This window comes from Bombyx mori, chromosome 23 (assembly GCF_030269925.1).
Source record: "Bombyx mori chromosome 23, ASM3026992v2".
NCBI classification, from domain to species: Eukaryota; Metazoa; Arthropoda; class Insecta; order Lepidoptera; family Bombycidae; genus Bombyx; species Bombyx mori.
The window spans coordinates 10,959,979-10,974,442 of NC_085129.1; the positions used below are offsets into that span (position 1 = coordinate 10,959,979).

At 34.8% G+C, this 14,464-nt stretch overlaps 1 protein-coding gene and 1 non-coding gene across 2 annotated transcripts in view; one reads left to right on the forward strand and one right to left on the reverse strand.

The window, feature by feature from the left end:
- Positions 1 to 778: 778 nt before the first annotated feature.
- On the forward strand, positions 779 to 850 carry TRNAP-UGG (transfer RNA proline (anticodon UGG)). The gene has a single exon. It is a non-coding gene; the product is annotated as a tRNA-Pro (tRNA).
- A 6,557-nt stretch (positions 851 to 7,407) lies between these two features.
- Positions 7,408 to 14,464, reverse strand: part of Ptp-h (protein tyrosine phosphatase) — a 64,699-nt gene continuing 57,642 nt past the window's right edge. Inside the window, 3 exon segments of the mRNA NM_001043503.1 lie at positions 7,408 to 7,804; positions 8,495 to 8,675; positions 9,188 to 9,295. Of these exon segments, the coding sequence (NP_001036968.1) occupies positions 7,795 to 7,804; positions 8,495 to 8,675; positions 9,188 to 9,295 (299 nt within the window). The 3' untranslated portion in view covers positions 7,408 to 7,794.

Here is a 14,464-nt window from a genome sequence, read left to right on the forward strand (position 1 = left end):
AACGTAAATGCGCCACCCACGTTGAGATACAAGTTCTAAGGTCTCAAGTATCAACCTTCAAACCGAAACACATTACTGCTTCACGGCAGAAATAGGCAGGGTGGTGGTACCCACCCGCGCGGACTCACAAGACGTCCTACCACCAGTAATTACGCAAATTATAATTTTGTGGGTTTGATTTTTATTACACGATGTTATTCCTTCACCGTGGAAGTCAATCGTGAACATTACTTGAGTACGTATTTCATTAGAAAAATTGGTACCCGCCTGTGATTCGAACACCGGTGCATCGCTCAACACGAATGCATCGGACGTCTTATCAGTTAGGCCACGACGACATACTTAACACAACGTGGAGACAACTTGTGAGGGCCGCATGTACCAGCGGGGTACCCTACAACAATATAGACAGATCGGCAGAAATAAGCAGAGTAATGATTCCGATTCGTATAAGCTCTGCTGCTCAGCCACAGCTTACTTACGATTTCTCATAATATTAACAAGCATCATTTTCTAATAACACATCTTAAAGCGAACAGTTAAAGTTTGTGAAGTAAATATACAGACAGCAGTACTTTATCATTATGATGAAAATGAAAATTTTGTTAAAATTGCTACGAAAATAAATTAAAATCGTGTAACCTGTTTAAATGATCCGATAAAACTACCATAAAAGTTATACACCTTAGTCAAATCAATTTTGTTTTTTTTATTGTATTTTATTGTAAAAGTGAATGGTTTTGTAGTAGGTAACGTAACTTTGTTAAGCAACATAAGCGGCTCGTTGGTCTAGGGGTATGATTCTCGCTTTGGGTGCGAGAGGTCCCGGGTTCAAATCCCGGACGAGCCCAAGTTTCCTTTTTAATTGTAATTGTAACCAAATTAACCCGACAATCGTTGAATTTATACTGATGACACTAAAATTTTCAAATTACACCTTTAAACTAAAATGTTCCGTCTCATATATAATTCAGTATCAAATCCTTCAAATACTTATATATAAAACTTTCCGAGCAATAACAAGCACAGGTAAAAATATCGCTGAATCGGTCGAGTTGTTCTCAAATATTGCTCTGTCATACTTACACAATAAAACAATAAATTTTTAGACATTTATTTATTTGTATTGGCTATGATACCTAAGCTAACAAAAGTATATTGTCCTAACGTATTTATAAAATTACGTGACATTGGATATAAATATTATTGAAAGTTTTACTAGTGGTAGGACCTCTTGTAGGGGTAGGTACCACCGCACGGGTAGGTAGCACCACCCTGCCTATTTTTACCGTGAAGCAGTAATGCGTTTCGGTTTGAAGGGTGGGGCAGCCGTTGTAACTATACTTGAGATCTTAGATTATATCTCAAGATGGATGGCGCATTTACGTCATAGATGTCTATGGGCTCCAGTAACCACTTAACACCAGGTGGGCTGTGAGCTCGTCCACGCAACAGAGCAATAAAAAAAAATTTCAATTTTTAACAAAAATATCTTTCACTTTTATTTAAAAAAATAACCTATCAATACAATTGATAAAGTATCATACACTCTCACTATACAAAATGTTTACTTTTACTTTAAAAAAATAAAAGTAAAAATTTAACAAGCTATATACAGGACACCGGAGCATGTGTTCGATATTTTTTTAACAATGCACGTGATCGAGCGATCAAATTTAATAAATCGCTTCCTGTCGTAATACCGATATTATAAGGAAACTTTAGATAAAATCCTTGGGAATATGAAATATAATTTCTATCAGCTCTGTAGCAGGATTAATATTTTTCACATCTGTATTGTGCACAAAGTATTCTCATATTTTTTTTATTTCAAAAAACGAAAAGCAGAGGATTCTAAATAATAATTTAACAATCTTATCTATTAATTTCAATTTGAATAACAACCGATTTCGTAATTTATAAATGATTTTAATAGAACAAAGACCGATATTAAAATTAAGATTTGTGGTTTTGTTGTTTAATTGTTATGTTTGTATTATAGTCGTTTATTTGTGTTCTGGACTGGACATTTTTGGTATTTCAGACAGTTTCTGCAATAAATTTAACGTACGATAATGACGATTAAAATCAATAAATGTGTCACTTTTTAAGTTTAGCTATAGTTAGTAACGGCCTTTGGTTGGTATTTATTTATGCATATTCCAGTGAATAGTTAGTCATATCGCATCTAAATTACAATTTCATTTATTTATATTTAATTGCTTATGTAGTTGGACGATCTCACAGTAGTCATAGCCCAGGACCTCTTGTGAGTCCGCACGGGTGGGTACCACCACCCTGCCTATTTCTGCCGTGAAACAGTAATGCGTATCGGTTCGAAGGGTACGGCAGCCGTTGTAACTTTACTGAGATCTTAGAACTTATATCTCAAGGTGGATGGCGCATTTACGTTGTAGATGTATATGGGCTCCAGTAACCACTTAACAACTATGTGGGCTGTGAGCTCGTCCACCAATCTAAGCAATAAAAAATAATCAAGCGAGCCGTGGGTTTATCTGTCAACAGGGAGAATAAAAAACATTGAAAAGCACAAGAACATTTACTACTTTGTTGCAATTAGTAACAGAGTTAACTCGCCGCCTTTTCTTAAATGGATAACGGATCCCATAGACATCAAAAAGTAAAAACCGCCTGCCCCTCTGGAAACGTAGGATTAAAGACTTAATGGTATTACCCCACCCTTCAACCTGGAGCGAGTGGCTACGCCGCGGGTAAAATTAACTAAATGGTGGAAATTGTCCATGTGGGCCTACAACAATACGCTTCACCACCATTAAAAAACCTTTAACAATAACAAAACACATCTTACGACCAAAAGAAATCGACATAGTATACAAAATACATATCGAAACAATGTATCTTCCGTGAAACAATCACCGCCTGTTGATTATTTGAAACTCACCACACGCACTGCTAACGGAACCCGCAATTACTATTAATACATCAAATTTCCATTCCAAAGGGGCCATTTAAAATACGAGTCAATAATTAAAACATGACCCAGTGTCACAAACGTTCACATCTCGGTCGACCGGCGGGCCTTTTATTGTGTTTTAATCGAAGCTCTCCGATATTATACCAACGAATTTATTTATCCCTTCATGCGTCATAGATTAGACTTACACCCACAGAAATATTTCACAATATTGTGTTGTATAGAGTTGATTTAACAGTATTAATGTATTTTAACAAATAATCTCCTTGTATTTTTTTTATTTCATTGATTTTATTATTTGATTAAAGTCATCATGAGCTATTTTAGTCGTGTTGCAGAATTGAATTTTACTGAGTTTAGGCGGCTAAATGCGATTAGTTTTTCGCCTTCCACAATCATAACAAAACAAGTTTATTGAGTTGACATGGTGAACCGCCCAAAAAATGGTATAGTAGCTATAAATACGAACAATCAAACAATGTTTTTGGAACGAAGTTCCTTATGGGGCGATGCGGAGGGGTACCCTAACCGGGAAAAACGCCCGTAACGTAAGATTTTTATTAGTAATGCACACAGTGTACGACTTAACTTTGTAATAACGTACAAAAAATAAGATATTTTTTTGTCATTCATTGGCCACGATCTCAGAGCGTTCGTTTGCGCAATACACTAACTCTTATGCGAACAACAGTGAATGAAGTGTACCACGATAAGTTCGCACGTTACCGAATGACCGTGGGTTGTTGCGAAACCTCCAGCTTTATTTTCTTTATACCTCGAATAGAACTTAAAATTAATATTTTTATAATAAGGAACTTCGTTCCTATCCGGTGTCCCACGACATCACACATCTTTTTTATAAATTATATGAATAAAATCTAATTTTAAATGTAGACAAATTAACCTTTACTCTTTATTTAGGTAAAGTTTCCTCCTGTGTCTAAACTGATATAGAAGCCTTCTATAACATTTTAGTATTCTGTGGTAGACAGAAGCGGCGGCGTCTCGTTGTGGCCTCGAGGCGAGCAGACAATATCACTCCAGATTGAATTATCGATCCGATAATAGGATCGCGAGAGTAATGCCCCTGTGTTTTGTTCTGAGTTCTTTAATTATGAAAGCTATTGAACCTGCTTATTGATAACTTCGTGAAGTATGAATTTAATTATCTACCAAGCAAAGATAAGATTCTAACTGTATTCAGAGGGAAATTCCACAATGTGTATTCGTGGATTTTTGACACTTAAGTAATAAAAATCGAATCACGATTTAAAGTCATCGTAGTATCCCAACAATATAATTGACCTACAGACACTTTGAAAACACCGATGAATAGATAACAATCGAAATGGCGCCCAAAGCGTCACCAACTGTCACCGGAATGAACGAGCACATTAAAATGAAACACCTCAAAGTAGTGGACATAAATTAAACAGTCGTCCGTGTCAGTCAAGTAGAAGGACTTCGAGAAATACGTCCTGACGGAAGCCAGGTAGTTAAGATTCGAAACAAAAATATGAGATAACGCCGGTTAAGTTGTTAAATTTTATTAGAAGCTAACAAAGCGACACTAATTTACGTTCTTTGAGTTCACAAGATAAGAATGGGTATCGTAGTGGACGTTTTGGGCTTAAATTCCAACATTGATCACATTACCTATTTGAATAAAGCATAAAATAAAAGGTGTGCAATAATTAAGCATGCGTATTAGCATCAAATTTTGACGGTAAGTGCCTCAGATGCGTGCCTAAAAATAATTTTGTACCATAATCTAAAACAAGCAGCCCTGTTGCAAGCAAATTACATTGTACAGTCGTAATCTACACCCCGGAGGCAAACAATAGAGCAATAAAAGCGAATGCACCCGACGAGAAAGCTACAAACATATCGACTACATATAAATCAAAGACAACATCCAACCTACTGAAGCTACACGGAAATATATCAAAGCACACAACCAACGAACAGAAGAAAGTTAGGTTGAAATTAAGGAAGTATGGACAGCTCGATGCTACAACGTAATTCGGATAAAACGATACTTGTCCGAAAAAGAAATGTATATGTATTTTTCAAATTCAAATTTAAATTATGTAAAAATTCTATATGATAACTGTATTAAATAATAGCTAAAAAATATAAACTCAGCGAAAGTAGATAATTTAAAAATCCAAAGGCAGAACTTAAAAAAGAAGTCGGCCGATATTGGTTAAATTTCAAACGTAAGTCCTTTTATACATAAATAAAGTGGACGATAATTGAACTTTACGACTCTGAATTCTCACAAGCGGCACTGTCCAGATTCAGCAAGACCGCGTAGTTTTATCTTACGAAATGCGGTCATAACAATTTTGTTTTAACACTCTATTATGTGTAATTTGTGGAATGTTCAGGACAATTCATAAATAATAGGCATATGAAAAATATCCTGAAAGATCGACCAATACTGTAGAAGAAGGATTTTGGTATAGAGATCCAGTTTTGTAATAAAAAATTTTTTTATAAAATTTACTAAAATTTTTATAGTATTTTTTGTAATTTATTTATAGTTTAACATATAAAAAATACAGCGGTGGACAAAACATTGCGCCGGGGCGCTTCAATGGTTTGCTGGCACTCAATCTACATCACGATGCGATCTCTCACGTATTTATACGTGATCTCACCAAATTTCACTATAACAAGTCTTTTTCTCATGATGACTCCATTGTTCTCGGTATTTTATTGGACTGATAACGTAATTTCTTAAATAGCATCAACCTAACAGTAAATGTTACGGTTTCCGACAATACTGGTTTGAAGGGTTGCATTTGATTGTTTTGACACAAATGATATTGCAAACTCATTGCTCCACGTGGGCGGTAACCGCTTAAAGACCAGTGTCTGTGAGTTCTCCTACGAATTAAAGTCAATAAAATACTGGAAAACTTTGAAAGTGAAGAGCGTTGTTAAAAACTATAACAATATTTCAAAAATTTAAGACTTCTGCACTCAAAACTTCATGTAGCCTTTGTAGATTAATCTTTCACGTGGGTTTGTAATTTCTGCAAAATTATAACTTAATTTTAATCCCAATTTAAATTTGGAATCTTCACATTTCCTGAACATTTAGTATGTAAAATTATATAAAGGCTCTTTTAATTTTGTTGAATGTTACTGATAGTAGGTACTTTTGTTAAATGATTTTACTATGGAGGTAAATATTTTTTGTACAGTTTCCTTACATTTCACATTTAATAAAAATTCTACAAGTCCCGGACTATCACAAATATCATCATCATCAAATACTCTCCTCGCGTTTTTCCCCTATGCTAGTGATGTTTGGTTTTGACGAGGTCTGGACACCATGATTTTATCTATTATATTTGTTTGCAGCATCAAATCATGGATTGCTATGTTGTTTTGGAAATCAATGACTGTTACACTTTTGCACCCCAAATTACGACAGGGTGGATTTACTGGTGGAAGAGCGTCTTCTGAACTTGCGTTTGTAGATGCCGCCACTCTGTTTTTTTCTGCCATGAAACAGTAATGCGTTCCGTTTGAAGGCTTTAAATTTAAAGCACGGTGAATTGGGCATTCATGTACTATTGTCTATTGTTCTTCATCATTATCATTCTCCTGTCCTTCTGCCAGTCACCTGGAGTCGGCGCAACATATTTTCTCCTTCCATACTCCTCTACCATATACCATTTCTTCGTTCACTCTCCTCTTACCCATATCGTCTTTCACGCAATCCATCCATTTCTCCTTAGGTCTAGCTCTTCCTCTATATCCTTCCACATTCATAGTTAACACTCTCCAACCAACCTCATTTTCAATTCGTCTCATCACATGTCCATATCATCCCAAACGCACACTTCTCAACTACTCTGTCACAGGTGCTACTTTCAGACTTCCTCTAACATTATTATTATATTCGTATTCTATCCATTCTCATTACTTCACACATCCATCGCAACAATCAAATCTCTTCTGCTTGCAATCTCCTCACCTATTGCAATGCCATGCCGATCGTCAAGCATGCAATTGTCTATTCTTCTTGTGTGGTCTATTATTGGTCTTTCGCCATGGTACGCAAAAAAAAATATTATTACATATTGACCCTACTACTACTATAAAAACTATTTCATTTTGCTATTATTTAAACATGAAATTCTTCGTAGAATTCTTGTAATATTTGAATTAAAATTAAGACAACATTATGTTAATCAAAACCATTTGACATTAAGTTTCTCGGTATATCTACAGTTATGTTTGTACTATGTGTATGTTTCCGGCACCTGGCTGAGGATAAAATTTTAGCTTGGGAACGCGAACGAAAATTTAAGAATCTTCGAAGCTTCTTAATTTTTCGGCTAATTAAAGCCATTTTATCCTTATCCTTCGCCTTAATCATCGCCTTCATATTTGTATGAATGAATCTGCGCTTAACAGAAATAAAACACAAAATTGTTTCAATTTGTATATTTGAAAAAAATGTATATGAAAATTTCTATTTCAATTCTAATGTATACGTAAATACCTTTTCTCTTTTTGCTTTAGTTTAATAGTTATTGATAAGCTTTTTGTTATTAATAAATAATTTTGAAATACACAGTTTTATATTTTAAAAAAACAAACAGAGAAGTGAAAATGTAATACTTAAATGAACCTACATATTGAAGCGTCAGTGATTATGCTTTAAGTTCGTACATAAGACGTATATTAGTACATTGAATTTTGTACAAAGTAGACTTGCATTTTTCATTGGTTGTACTCACAATAAATAATATCCAATATTTACAGATAGTCAAATTCAAATTATCTATGTCAAAATTCATTTCTAATATTATGCAGGACTAACGATACCTGTAAGAGAAAAAATATAATTGTAGAAATCTTAAAAAAGGTATAGGTTATACCATATTTTTAACATAATAATGTATACATATGTAGCAAACAAGGATAGACTAATATAGATTTTTGAAAACTATGAACATGCCATTCTATGGTACTGATAAATGGTTAGCTTTGTAATTTATATTTGGTTAATTTTAATATAAAAATAAAACCCCGCCTTGAATTCTGTTTCCGAAACGGGTTGTTGAGCAAGAGACGATTCTGACTCTAATGTAAAAAACATGTTATTCGGAGCTTTTCGTAAATCTGCGCCAGACCCTTTACACCTACAGACTATAATTTTTTTTTAATTTTCAAAACCTCTTTAAAAAAATAGAAATAAATAAACAATTACAACAGCATTTTGAAAACCAGTTGACTTCTTCAAGGAAAGTATCCATAACTTGCCACAGCGCTAGCAAATGCATAGACAGCATTGGCGAATCCTTTGATTCATACAATTAAGAAGGATATAGATGACCAATTTATTTTTTGTACAATTTGACAGTTTCCTTGTTTCATATTCAAGTAATTGGTGAATATCATCTAGAATTCTTTAAGCCTTATCAATAATATGGTTATATCAAAACACGGAATGCAATCTACATCCAGCCATTTATCAGACATAAAATAAATTTGCAATATAATTATTTACTATACCTTCTTCTAGTTGTTTCAGTTTCGTACTCTTCAGCTAAAGGTGATCTGTATTCAAAGTCGTGACGTCTCTTTGTAGCCGATTTGCTGTTAGTCCGCTCTTTGTCAATAGCGGGATTTTGCTTCAATAAATCGGATGTGTAAACTATCCTTTCAATGGCATAGCCACGTGCTCTTTCGAATTCTATAACAAAACCCAATAAAAAACTCAGCATTTCTGAATTCATAATTTACGACAGATTATTAAAATAAAGAAATTATTGATTTGCTTGGATCCCGGATATTACATTTTTTGTTACATATTTTTAGAACGGCAATACAGTTTGCGCATTCGCATTGATGTATTATGGACTCGACATTTGTAAATACAGCGCTGAAACTGCCGCTAATTACTACTGCATCTCATTTTAATCGCTCAAAACTGTGGGTTTACAATTAGTTCCATATTTTGTTTCTTGCATAATAATACAAGTCAACATAAAGTAATATTATGTTAATACAATTTTAATACAAACTTAATATATTAAATAATCAATAAAAACGATTAATCATAAATTTTTTAAAGTTTTTTTTTTCTATTTATTTATTTGGAATGTTTAAATTTGGCCATCAGAACCGGATTTAAAACTCCAAATCTCGTAACTTGAAATATTTTATGATACGAAATTATGTATTACAATAAAATTAGAGACATACTTTTAATAGCCTCCTTTCCCGACATTCCGAGGCGATCCCTCATATATCGGCACACCATATAACCCGTGCGGTTTAATCCGTGCGTGCAGTGCACCCCTAACAGGATATCTGTAAACAACGACTTAGTATGAAAATTGGGGCTTAAATTGTCAATTGAAACAATACATATACAATACAATATATAGTATATAAACATACAGGTTACTGGAAAAAAAAGATATTATTATTTAAAAATGTACTTTTTAAACAGGTAACGAAGGTAGCGTGTCGTTCTGTCGTCTTGTTTTTGTTTTTTTTTTTATTGCCCTTATTTGTAGACGAGCATATAGCCCATCTGATGGTGAGTGTTCGCTGTCCACCACCGGAGTAGAGTTCATCCATACTACTTCTAACCACTGCGTTCATCCACAGTGCGCTTCCAGAGATCTTTTTTGTCAGGTACCATCCGGCTTTGGAATGAGCTCCCCTCTAAGGTGCTTCCCGAGCGCTATGACATGTCCTTCTTCAAACGAGGCTTGTGGAGAGTATTAAGTAGTAGGCAGCGGCTTGGCTTTACCCCTGGTATTGGTGACGTCCATGAGCGACGGTAAACACTCACCATCAAGTGGGTCGTATGCTTCGTCTGTCTACACGGGCAATAAAAAACAAATAATGCTTGGCAATACTTGAATGTGCAATCAAAACGTGTTGTTTAATGAAAAAAATGTTTGTACAAATCTATTAATAATCATTTTCTTAAAAAAGTTAAAAACAAAACGAAAACTTAAAAACTCAAAGGACATTAAAACATTAAACATTAAAACGATCGCCTTTTTGTTTGTGTCGTGAAAATAGCGTAACAAACATCGGGGTCATTGACTGTCGTCGCACCACCCCTGTTCTCCCCTACACTCAAAAAGGTGAAGGTTTGAGGGGGAAAAATATAGGAAGTCATGGTCGCGGTTTGACACTTCCTCAGGAAGAGCTTTGAAGTGAAGGCGAAGATGTTCCTTTACAACGTCGTGCAGTTTAAGAGAAATTATCATTTTGTGACAAACATTTTAAAAATGAGACTACGTTCTCCACGGTTAGCTTAAATTAAAATGTAGTCATTCATGAACCAAATGGCTCATAACATATTTGTCTCGAGTCGATATTTTTAAATAGTCGTTATAATACTGGTGGTAGGTCCTCTTGTGAGTCCGCGCGGGTAGGTACCACCGCCCTGCCTATTTCTGCCGTGAAGCAGTAATGCGTTTCAGTTTGAAGGGTAGGGCAGCCGTTGTAACTATACTTGAGACAGGTGGGTGGCGCATTTACGTTCTAGATGTCTATGGGCTCCATTAACCACTTAACATCAGGTGGGTTGTGAGCTCATCCAACCATCTAAGCAATAAATAATAATAATAATACACAAAGACTAAAATATGTTTTACATAAGTTATTCCAAACATTTTAATGTACGCAAAAGAAGTCAGTCAATTTATGGTCTGTTCATTCCTTTAATCTTATTTACTTTAACTTAAAAAAAAAACATAAAACGCTCTCGCTAACATTATTAAGCGTAACTCTTAAGCATTACTATTAATCTATTCAAGAAGCCAACGAGACGCATACACGTTAAAAATTAGCACGAATCAAAAAACGATTCACAAAAAGAATCCAATACAGCGACGAGAGGTAAATGCATCTGAGCCATTATACATGCAAATCCGAACAGTCCCACGTCAACATGTAGAAAAACAATTCCATTTACGACAATCCATCAAGCGTTCCTATCGCCAAGCAACTTAATTAACCGAGCCCCGTATTCAATTAAAGAAACAAACAAATGATAATTGCAGAAGAACTTACACGGCTGTCTCAACATTTTGATTTATTCGTTACAATTATAAAAGGCTTTATAATTTAAATTACGAAACAACTTTTGAAGGTCTGGTGCAGCTGATAGCGACGTTTACAGGTATACGAACAATGACAATGCGGCAGGTTTCCTTCCTACTAGTAAGTGGTGACACTTGAAATGTCAATCAAGTAGTTATTACACGGTTCCCTATTCACATGCAAATAAGTCACAACACGACGACACTCTTTCGCTAAGATCATTGTTAGAGATGTAACAAATTCGATAAAATACCATATTTAAATTATATGAAGTGGACATCATTCAAACATCATTTTTCTAAGCTGTCTCTCAATATAAAAACATAATAGACTGATAAATTAGTTTTTATTTATTCTCAATTAAAATTATTTCATAACGTAGAAGACTTTTTAATAATAACAAACTTTCAAATGAGATACAGCCCATCACTAAACCGAAGATGTCTATCGGTTAATTAGCATAGAAAGCGTGCATTGCGTTCACAATGTAATAAACTCGCTAGAAAATAAACACTGGTAACCAGACAGGTTCAAATAAACCAGACAAAAGGTATCAAAAGAGGGCGTCGTTTATTATTTAGCATAAACAATCCAAGTGTCACCGTTACGTAGTAGAAAATGAAATCGGTAATTATTACTGCATTCAAGTTTTTAGCTAGCGTTAGTGTGAGTTGGAGGGGTCTTTCAACCGTCATTTCATGCGTAGTTCTGTCCCAAAACAGTCGTGAAGTTGCCGATTGATGGGCAGGAAAACCTTAGACTGTGATCTATACTAATATTATAAAGAGGAAAGATTTGTTTGTTTGTTTGTTTCGAATAGGCTCCGAAACTACTGGACCGATTTGAAAAATTCTTTTTCCATTAGAAGCCGACATTGTCCCTGATGAACATAGGCTACTTTTTTTATTATTTTTTTTTGGTTTCATGTGTGTTTTAATATTTCCGAAGCGAAGCGAGGGCGGGTCGCTAGTAATTGATAATCATATTATTATCTCAAGGCGGATAGTACTATTTTGTACAATTAAGTCCGTGATATATTTTTGGGCTCCGTCAAGCAATTGATACAGGGGGCTCGTGATACAGTTATAGAATATTTTGACTTCAAAACATGCATTTTACATGTCATGATCTAGTTCCGTTTGTTAGTTGTTAGTGTCACACGATACCAGTACAATAAATGATAAATTAATGAGTAAGAAAAGGCAATTCTAACAGAAGATAATTAGCTAAGCCGAAACGGTTCTCAAATATTGGGAAATAGGCAAAAATTCAAGCGCTAAAACGTTTCTTTAGACAGAAGTATCTTAGTCAAATTATTTAATTTGCTGACATATTAAAGTGTTTGTGTGTAGTTAAAGCCAGACTGTCCACTATATGCCTTCGTAGGGTGCTGGAATTCTTCGGACATATTGCTCGTAAAGAGGGTCACAATCTTGAACAGCTGATGGTGACAGGAAAGGTAGATGGCAAACGTCCCAGAGGACGCAGTCCCACGAGATGGTCGGACCAAGTACGATCTTCTCTGAGCATCAATTTCCATAATGCCCTTCATGAAGCAAAGGATCGCGGCAGATGGAGGGAAGTCGTATGGGAGAAACTGATGCAGCGGGGGAGTCTCGACCCTCAGTAATGAGGAAAACGACGCGAGGAGGAGGTGTAGTTAAAAAAAAAGGAAGTCAACAGATCCACTCGCAAACTATTTCAAACCTTATCGTACAAGTATTCAATTTAATTAGAGTTCGTCACGATAACGTTAAATGTAATGTAAATATGTCAATCGCTATTAACAAACTTCGTGAAAGAAATGGAGTTATGCTAGTAAATGATATTATTAAATAATACTATGGGACTCGATGAATCGATTTAGGAAAACCCAAAAGCACCGAAACCTGTCAAGTCATTCGCATTCGTATGTAGAATGTTGCATTCGTTTACTAAATCACACGAGTAAACCAATATAGCACATTGCGTATCTATCGATTGTCAACAATCGATTCATTGTGTTTCTTTATCGATACGCGACAATTCGCCTACGCCTGAGTCTTACATCGTAATCAGCTTTTAGGATTTACCACACACAGTCATAGGTTCCACAGTCCACCATTACATTTATACCTATTACGCTAAGTATTCGACAAACAAAAAAGAATAAGTGACAGACGTTATCTCTTCTAATAACAATAAACACTATTATAATACAATATTCACTAAAACTTTTCGCTGTTATTCACCTAAACAAAACATGAAAGGCATCAAAATAATTGTATCCATTAAAAAGACTAAAGTGAACGTAAAATTTAAAACGCAATTCATTAAAACGTTACGACGAAAACGATCCTAAATAGCGATACACAAAGCCCTCAAAACAGCCGTAATCATCGACAAAGCTACTTAACTACGTGTATGAGAGCTCGCCAGGTATTACCACATAGCGTGGCGACACCGCGCGTAGGCGTCGATGCGATGATTAGATGACTGATTAGGTATTTAAAAATATTAATTGTCGCAGTCGAACCGCATTCTTTTCATTTTGGTATTTTTATAAAGTGAAATTTAAATAATGTCTATCAATAATGTTTTAGGTAAATTAATATGTTCATTAACATGATATAAAATTTAATGTTATTTCGGACAAGTTTTAGAAATAAAAAGGAAAAAATACGAAACGCCCGCACAGCGAATTGCAACTAACGTAGAAAACAACACAATATTTACAAAACAAAGTGCACAATATATTAGAGCCAATGACTAAATAGCGTTATCATATCCAATAAGGATGAACAAACATATTCTCAAAATAACATTTATCACAAGTGCAAGACGTTTCGAAGTTGCAACTTTGTCTTCAATAAACTTAGTTGTAAGTAAGAGAACTGCTTGAAAAGCAACGATATATTATTCTGGTTACATATCAACTAACTTTCAAACTTGGAGAAAACTCATTTCTTCGTAATGTCAGCTCAATAATTTTATAGATAAATTGCGTACCGTTGGCATTCATATTTCATTCACTGCAAAATATGTGAAAGATAGCGTTCACTGAATTTCATCCATAATCTATTTATAGCATCCGTATGTAATTCAAAACTATTGCGAAGATATGATATGATTCTCGTTAAATCGGAGGTTATAATTATTATTAATGACCAAAACAAGTTATTAAATCACGTAAAATCCAAAACTGAGTAAAAGCTCCTTGTTCGCGCTTCTTTCATTCGCGTTTTCACTATTCGCGGATTAAAGAAATACGAACCAAGTCCTATATATTCGCGGCTAAATATTTAATTTTTCTCGGATCTAATATGTACACCCGTATATGCACAATGATAAAAATATTCCAACATGTAGGTATCCAACCGAATATGGTTTCATGCATTCGCGGCATATTTACGGAACATATTATACCCAGCGTGT